We start from the raw sequence: 9,762 nt of genomic DNA on the forward strand, positions 1-9,762 counted from the left end.
TAAACGACGGCTCAGTGAAGGAGGTAGGGGTTTACTAGTTTATTCATCTGTCGCTATCATCATTTTCTATCATCATTTCTCCACCAGAACCGCTACGGCAGCCTGCAGGGCGCACTAGTCCAAAAGTTAAATAGTTACTACACCTACCCCATTAGTTTCTAGAAACACTGCACATTATTAATCTAACCTATACATAACTAATTAGTCTTTTAAATAAATTATCCTTTTAGATATATTTATATTACTCTATATAGCCTAGAATATTATAGTTTTACTTACTTAGATACTTTAATTATCTAATTAGTCTATAAATAAGGAAGTATATACCCTAGAGTATATACTTAATAAAAGTATATACCTAGGGCTAATTATAGGCGCTTTACTTTAACTATAAATATATATTTTTTTTACTTTTAAACTTCTTCTCTTTTTTATACTTAATTTAAAGTATATAAGTAACCTTTAACTATATACTTTTATTAACTTTTATTTAATTTATTTATTTTATTTACTTATTTATTTTACTTTTTAATTATTACTAAACTAATATTTTTTTTATAAATTTTTATATATTTATATATTCCTAGAGGTACCTAGTGTTACCTTATATATTTAATAACTTTTTTATATATCTTTATATATTTTTATATATTATTATATATTACTATATAATCCTATAGGTCCTTATACTTTTATTTATACTTATTACTAACTATATAACTTCTATATATTTATATAGACTTATATATTATAGCTAAGCTTATCTTAGAAAAGATTAAAGGTATATAGCTTCTAGTAGATAATACTATTCTTATATAGCTTAGTAATAATTCTACTAATATAAAAATTACTATATACTATTATAAGTATATATATATATTTCTATATATTTTTACTTTATTTTATACTAATCTATATAGTTACTATTAAGTATACTTCCTAGTAAGTTATTACCTAGTTCTTTAATATAGAAGATACTTTTATAAGTTTATATATATATTTCCTTTATAAGTGCTAATATTAATATAGCCTTATATACTTAATCTTTATATAAAAGTGTCTAATAGTATTTATACTAAGTATAAACTTAAGTATAAATATATATAAAATAGTAACTTAATTTTAATATAGATATATAAAACTATATACCTTAGTTTAAAAGCTTATACTAGTTACTAAAAGAGTAATAGTCTATATATAACTTATATAGTTATCCTAAATACTACTACTTATACTAACTACACCTATAACTTTAGTATAAGTACTTATAGCTTTAGTAAGTTCTATATATTTTTAGCTAATATTTATATATACTTATACTTATATATAGTTCTAGGTAATTATAAGTAATCTAGTAGTAAGCTATTTACTTTATATAAGTCTAAGACTATTAAGGCTACTTATATAAAAATAGACTTTCTTATATAAATCTATAGGCTTAAGCTTAAGTATATATACTATATTAGTAATATACTTATTTTTATAGTAAATAAGCTTAAGTCTATAGGCTATTATATATATTTATATAACCTTAGTCTTTATTTATATATTTATTAACTTCTATATAAGTACTAATAATCTTATTAACTTTTTAATTTAGTCTAATAGTAATAGTAATAGTTATACTTAATCTATATACATCTATATATATTTTAGCTAATTTAATACTTTTATATATCCTTTTATAGTAGTAGTTAAGAGAATAATAGAGAATATAGAGGTTTATAGAAAAATATAGGCCTTTATAAAAAAATATAGAAGTTTATAAGTCTTAGAGAGATATATATATTTAGGTAATATAGTATATACTTAGCTAGTTTTTTATAGTAAAGTATAAAGTTTAGTAGATAAGGTTAGTTTTTTATAGACCTAGGTACCCTTATATACTCTTGTATATTAGTTTTAGTCTACCTAGGTCCTTATATTTTTAGGTTTTTAGATACCTAATCTTATAGTTTTATATATATAAATTTCTCTTTTATATACCTTTATATAGACCTATATATCTTAAAATTTTCTCTTTAAAATATCTTAGACTAGTTATCTATTATATAATCTTATATAGTATTTTATACTTATTTAAGAAAAGTTAAATTCTAGATAAACTTATATAGTAATTATTATATACTTATTAAAAAATTATTAACTTTAAGTTTTTTTTATTACTTTTAAATAATTTTTACTTTTAATTAACTATTACTATAAAGTCTATATTTAATTCTTAGTTCTTTTACTTTAATATATTTTTAAGCTTTTTTTTAACTACTATCTTTTTAATTAAAATATTCTTACTGCTTTATATATAAAGGGATTTTAAATCTTATAATATAGCCTTAAAAATATCTAAAGATACTATTTATTATAGTAACACTAAATACCTAAATAGCTTTAAGCTATATATTATAGTATAGTTTAGTACTTTTTATTAGAAGATAGTATAGTAAATATAGTCTAAGACCTAGGCTATAAGTTTTTTTATACTTTTATACACTAATATAGCTATATTATTAGCTAAGATATTCTTTATAAAGCCTATTATTAAGTTTTTTTTTTAAAAATATATAGAAATATCTAAAAAAGCTTTAATATTAATAAAAAGGTTAAACTATACTAAGGCCTAACTTTATCTAGTTAATTAATACTTATAATAAGCTACTTTTATTTAAGTTTAAGATATATACTACTATTAATATATACTTTTAGTATATTATATAGTTTTATATAGGGTTCTCTATATATACTACCTAATTTATACTTACTTAGTACCTCTTTATTATTCTTAAATAGAAGTATATACCCTTTACTATTTATTTAGACTATAGTATAAAAGTAGCTTTTACTATAGGAAGGTATTAGTATCTTTTATAAAAGTATATAAAATATATATTATTTTAACTAAATATAGATATCTTTATAATATTTTATAATTATTAGGTCTTTAGTAATAGTATTTCTAATATTAAAATTAATAGTTAGTAAAATTAATTATATTAGGCCTAATCTATATAATAAAAAGTAAATACTTACTTATTTATATATATATTCTAAAATACTTATACTTTATATAAGGATTCTTTTATTAACTATAGTCCTTATAACTTTTTTTTAAATTCTTTTTTTAATTAGATTACTTTACTTTTTATCTATATACTACTTCTTTATAAAGACTTTTTTAACTTTATATACCTCTAGAATAATTATTATATTTATATATAAAAGAATTAGTCTTATAGTGTCTATAGTTAGCCTTAGTTACTTTTTTACTAGCCTAATTAGACTTTTATAATTAATTTTATATAAAAGGTTAATCTTTTAAAAGTATAAAAAATACTTATAGTGCTTAAACAAGATAGTATAAATCTTAATTTATACTTACTTATATAAGTAATATAAGTCTATAAAGATATTCTTAGTTCTAAAAAGACTTTTTTACTTATTATAGAGTTTTATAGTTTAAAGTACCTTTATATTAAGGTATATAACTTCTTATAGTAATATTTAGAGATATATATTATCTTAAAAGTATCTCTAGAGGTTTCTTTATTAGAGAAGTAAAGTAGTAAAGTTAAGTAAGTAAAGGTATAATTTATTATACTTAGGATTAATTTATAGTAAATCTTTATAAAGTAGTTAACTTTATTTTAAACTAAAAAGTAAACTTTTCTTTAATTTAACTTATATACTCTCTTATATATTCTTTATTTAATCTTTATTCTTAATATTATCCTATATAACTACTTTTTAATCTTTACTTTTTATATTTTTTACTTTTAAGTATATATACTTTTATAATTTTACTTATAAGCTTACCTTTAGAGCTTTAAGTATTAGTTTTTATTTTATTCTAGTTTAAATAGTACTAGAGTATATAAGTATAAGCTAGACTTCCTTTTACTATATAAAAGTAAGTAGCTTTAGCTAGTAGTACTTAAATTTTTTTTTTTTAAACTTAAGGCTTAAAGATAAGTAGTTTAATTTATATTTCTAATATAAGTGTAATAGTAAAGCTATCTTTTTTACTAGAAAATAAAGTCTTATAAAAAAATATTTAAAAATTAAAGGCTTTATATATAGTACTATAGAACTTTATAATATATAATAAGTTCTTTATATTAATTAAAATTACCTTTTACTTATATCTAAAAAAGGCCTTATCTAAAGTAAACTTTATAATAAAGTACTTTATTATATTAATATATAAAGTAAACTTTATAGTTAATAAAAATTATAACCTTTTATTAAACTTCTTAAGGTATTATATATAAATATATATATAAAAACTAAGGCTATTAATATTTACTTTATAGTATAAAGTAACCTAAAGACTAATATTAATATAGATAGTTAGGTCTTAAATTAGCTAGTTCTTTATTTATTATATACTTACTTTATACTTTTATAAGCCTTTAATAATTACTATAAAAAAGCTTATTAAAGGTTTTATATCTAGGATATATAGTATAAACTTAGTTAGGTTTATATTATTTTTAAGTAGTTATAATTAAATACTAGTAAAAGATTTTAAGAGTTTAAAGGTATTTTTATTAATTAAGGTAAAGTTAATTATAAGTAGTTCTTAAAAAATAGTTAAATTAAGAAAATAAAAAAAGTAAAAGTACTACTTATAAAGTAACTTTATTATAAAATAGTTAAGGCTATCTTTTTTAGGACACTTTAATACTATTTTATATTAAATAGTATATATTATAAGTATATAAGTCTATATATAAGTGTATATAAGCTATATAGATTTTATCTTTATATAGATAGGGCTTATAAATACTATATAGATAAATTACTATCTATAAAGTAATATTACTGCTATCTGTACACTGGTGGTGGCCCTAGTACTGATCAGCAACCTAATTAGGTAAGTTCTGACTTTTGGACCAGTGCGCCCTGCAGGCTGCCGTAAACCGCCTCCGTTGGAACCACCTTTTGATTGTTGTAATTCACAATGGCAATGTAGCTTTGTGAACCCACAGATCACGACCACCACAGCCATGATACCCCACCTACAGTGTTCATTACCAAGTAGGTGGACTACTTACTCCGTCTGAAGCGGCATAGTCCAAGGGTGTTTTCTCCCACCGGGTTTACGCCCTCTGAAGTAATAGTGTATATAGACAGTGTACATAGTAGATATACAGTACAGGGTCAAAAGTCTGGCTACAGCACTAAGGATAACCCAAAGAAGAGTTGAAGAGGGACCCAGTAATAGGTAGCTGGAGGTCATTCCATAGTGCACCACCAAAGGCCCTGCGTCTCACCACCTACTATCGCTTTTGATTGGCCATCCTTATTGTAGCCAGACTTTTGACCTAGTACTGTAGTGTGCCTGCCGACCTTACGAGGGAACGGCTTGTACTTGCATCTTCGTAACTTTTGTGGACGACATGTTGACATTGTTTGGCCGCCAAAATTGCAAACACGTGGAACACGAGACGAAAGTCGGGTTCTCGTCAAAATGGCAGAAGGTAGGATCCACAGGCCAATTTCAGCAACTAGATACCTTTAATTATAGTAATAGGGGCTCGCTCATTGAGTGGCTGCTCATCTTGGTGGCTGGGTTACATTGGGTGATTGGTCAGCGTGGTTTGTTTGTTTGCTTGGAATACCTACATAGTAGTTCGAGGATTGACAAAATGGTAATCGCAAGGCAGTAAGTAACCCTCCCCGGTATACGAGCTTATCCATCCGTATTAGGGTCAGGGCCAAGGCGTCGTTGGATTTCTTGGTGGGATTGTTTTACCCTAGGCAGTTGTCTAGGTATGGCGCAGCCAAGGACGAGGCCTCGGTCCTCGTTTTTCGGGGTTCACTGACTCTCCTTTTTCGCTCTTATTACTACTCGCCTACATACCAGTCGCACTCACTCTTTGGGCATCGTCCTCCTCCTCCTCCTCCTCCGTTTCTTCCACCGACAAAATAACATCATCATGGATGGCTAAGATTGACTCCGTGTATCGCTCGTTTGTACCTGCTTATACTCTTGGGATCTTTCATCTGCATCGTTTGTTACGCCACCCCTGCATTCTGACCTCATTTCCGTTACGCGCCCAATCGAACCATGACATTCTCGTTACACCCCACCATCTTGGCCGGTTTGGCTGTTTTCCACTTCAACGGCATAGTAACCGCCAATGCAGGTGATGTCAATCTTTGTGGTCAATCCGACTGGTGGAACGCCACCGATGTTCCTTATTCATGTGCGTTGCCTTGCATTCGAGAATTGATGCTGCTGGTACCAGGTCTCAGTGCTCATCGACCCTTAGTACTAACGCTCACGCAGTCAACAACAATGCCTGGGGTAATGACAGCTCGGGGTACCAGTGTTTATCCGTCCATGACAGCGGTCGGAGCTTCAGCGTCGCCTACAAATGGACTGGAGACGCATCTCTCGTCAAAGGGTACCCATATATGAAGGCACATCCGACCAGGCTCCCCGTCCAGCTATGGAATGTTACCCAACTGCAGGTCACGGGAAGCTGGCAGACTTTCGTCACTGGCAAGGAAAAGGCCAGCATTGACGAGCAGGCAAAGGCCTTTGATGATGTCTCTCTATACGCCAATGTCGCCGTTGACATGTTCTTGTCTGACAATCGAGAAAACTCCACCATGGTCGGCGCTCCCATTGAGATCATGATCTGGCCTTGGTGGACACCGACTGTGAAGCCTTTGGGCTGGGGTGAGTCTACGCCAGACAAGGATACTGTCACTATCGACGGCACGCCATTCTCTCTGTATCACGGCTGGAACGACGGAGGACAGCATGTTTTCTCCTGGCTTGCCCACACCAACCTCACCAAAACTGACGCTGACTACGGGCCTTTGCTCCAGTACATCTGGAAAAGAGGTATGCTGTCCGGCGCCCTCTGGCTAGGACAGCTCGAGTTGGGGACAGAGATCAAGCATGCCATGGGGGACATGCATTTTGAGGCTAGTAATTACACATTGAAAGTCGTACGACAGGGTGATCCAGAGGACATGACATCCACCACCTCGACAACCTCGGCCGCCCCCAGCAGTGCTGCAACTATAACATCATTAAACTCAATAACTACGACTACTGAGACCATTGCGACCGCTATCGCTAGCCCAACTAGCACCAGTATAGCAACACGAACTTTAGGCTTAGATAAAGTAGGGTCTTGGGGTTTAATAACTATAGTAATGCTTTTTAGTTAGGAATAGTATTTTCTTTTAGGAATAATGAATAGTAAAATAATAAGACCTAATATATATATATATGTATATATATATATATAGTAAGTAATAAATATATAGCTTAATTAATTCTCTTCTTCTTATAAATAACTTTTCTTAATCTATAATAGTATATATATATATATATATAGTAAGTAGTATATTATAGTAAGTAGTATATACTCTTTATAATAAGATTTATAGTAATAGCTATAGGTCTTAGTAATAGGTTACTAAGCCTCTAGTAGACCTACTTTACTATCTAGTTTTCTAGTAATAAAGCCTCTATTATTCTAGTTCTATAAGCTTAAGTCTTATAATAAACTAATACTTACTATTAAGCCTTACTTAATAAAGTGCTAATAGCTATTATCTTATAATTCTAAAGCTTTTATTTTTCTTAAGTAACTACTATAGGTTTATATATTAAGAATATATTTATATTTTAAATATATATTTTTCTTTAAAGAATTAGATTTAATCTATATATATACTTATTAAAGTTTTTTCTAAAGTGTCTATCTTACTTTTAAGTCTTTAAAGCTCTAGATTTATTAGCTAGTAACTTAAGAAAAAATGTTTTAAATAAATATTAAAGAAAGAATATATTTTTATATTTTTTAAAAAATATAAATATTATAATGTTGACTATTGTAGATAAATATTAGAGTTATTAGGTTAACCCTAATAACTTATCGCTAGTAAATCCTTAGATATTTAGCTATAGATTCTCTAAGGATTTATAGGTAATAAGTTAGTTATTAAACTAACTAACCTATAATAATTATCCTTCTTTTCTTTATATATAATAAAGAACTATAGTTATCTTTATTATTTATTAATTACTACTAATATATATAGTTAACTATATTAACTTATCCCTTAGTGTTACTAATAAAAAAATATAAAATATAGATAGTATATATTAAATAAAAGAATTAATTTCTTAGTAACCTTAATTCTAACTTTAGAGCTACTTATATTTAATTAAAGTAGGTGTTAGTAATACTAAGGGATAGGTTAATATAGTTAACTATATATATTAGTAGTAATTAATAAATAATAAAGGTAACTATAGTTCTCTATTATATTTAAAAAAAAGAAGGATAATTATTATAGGTTAGTTAGTTAAATAACTAACTTATTACTTATAAATCCTTAGAGAATCTATAGCTAAATATCTAAGGATTTACTAGTAATAAGTTATTAAGGTTAACCTAATAACTCTAATATTTATCTATAATAGTTAATATTATAATACTAGTAACTTTCTATAGTGCTAGAAATTCTTTATTATTTATATTTAAAAAAATAGCTAAAAAATATAATAAAAACAAGAAGCTAAAAAGTATTTAATACTTTTTACTTATATAGTTTATTATATATAAAAAACTAATTTATTTATTTATATCTTTAACTACCTATTACTAACTAGCTTCTTTAATATATTATTTAGTAATAACTTTATAAATTTATCTACTAGGTTATTACTACTATAAATCTACAATATCTTAAAAATCTTATAGTATTTATATAACTAGTAAAAGGCTATAATATTTATTATAAGTTACTTTTTCTTTATAGTGCTAAGCTTTATAAGGCACTTATAAAGTAAGTATAAGTTAGTGTAAAGTATTATAAGTATTTATAGTAGCTTAAAGTAGTTAGTAATTATTATAAAGATAGTACTAACTATATAAGTAATATTAGTACTAGTAATTATTCTATAGACTTTAAAGGTAAGTATACTATATATAACTCTTTTATACTTTATTAAGCTAAAGTAAATAATATTACTAATTAATTTAAAGCTTTTATTATTAGTAGTAGGTTACTTAATAATTTATTTATTAGTAAAGACTATAATAAAGCTAAGTTAAAAAGTAAAGTTATAGTTATTTATAAATAAGCTATTAATAAATATAAAAAGCTTAGTAGTTATAAGGTTAATTAGTAAGAATTATAAGCTATAGTTAAGGTTATTAATTTACTATTTAATTTAGTAGTTTAAAGCTTTAATCTCTCTTACTATAAGTAATTAGTGTTAAGTAGTAACTAAATAGTTAAAGTAGGCTTTAGATTAGTAAATAGAAGTAATATATATACTATAGGTGTATTACTAGATATAATCTTACTAAGTAGTAAGTAATTTCTTATTAATAAGTTAAAGCTTTTTACTTTAGCTTTTTTAATAAAAGGTAAGCTTACTATTAGTAGTAATAAATAATATACTACTATTAAAGGTAATAAAGTTATTAGCTATAAGTAATTACTTAGGTTTTATTATCAAAGTAGCCTTCTTAAGCTTCTTCTCTTTATAAGTAAAGAATTTACTATTTATAAGGCTAATTATATTATTTATTTATATACTAATTAATCTAAAGTTACTATTATTAAGTAATAATATTAATAAGTAAAGGTTAAAAGTTAATAAATCTATCTAGAGATTTTTTTTATAATAGTAGTTATAAGTTATTTACTAGTAGGTTTTTACCTTTATAATACTATATAATAGCTTAGTTACTATTATTATTATATTTACTAAGTAAAAATAGTAAA

At 25.8% G+C, this 9,762-nt stretch overlaps 1 protein-coding gene across 1 annotated transcript; it reads left to right on the forward strand.

The window, feature by feature from the left end:
* Positions 1-6,067: 6,067 nt before the first annotated feature.
* LY79DRAFT_587802 (endoglucanase) lies at positions 6,068-7,372 on the forward strand (the record flags this gene model as incomplete). Its single annotated transcript, XM_060560821.1, has 3 exons — positions 6,068-6,206; positions 6,290-7,108; positions 7,356-7,372. The coding sequence occupies 3 exons, from the start codon at positions 6,068-6,070 to the stop codon at positions 7,370-7,372; spliced, it is 975 nt and encodes a 324-aa protein (XP_060417837.1).
* Between the last annotated feature and the right edge of the window lie 2,390 nt (positions 7,373-9,762).

The sequence above is a fragment of the Colletotrichum navitas genome, assembly GCF_030913465.1.
Source record: "Colletotrichum navitas strain CBS 125086 chromosome Unknown LY79scaffold_10, whole genome shotgun sequence".
Classification (NCBI taxonomy): Eukaryota; Fungi; Ascomycota; class Sordariomycetes; order Glomerellales; family Glomerellaceae; genus Colletotrichum; species Colletotrichum navitas.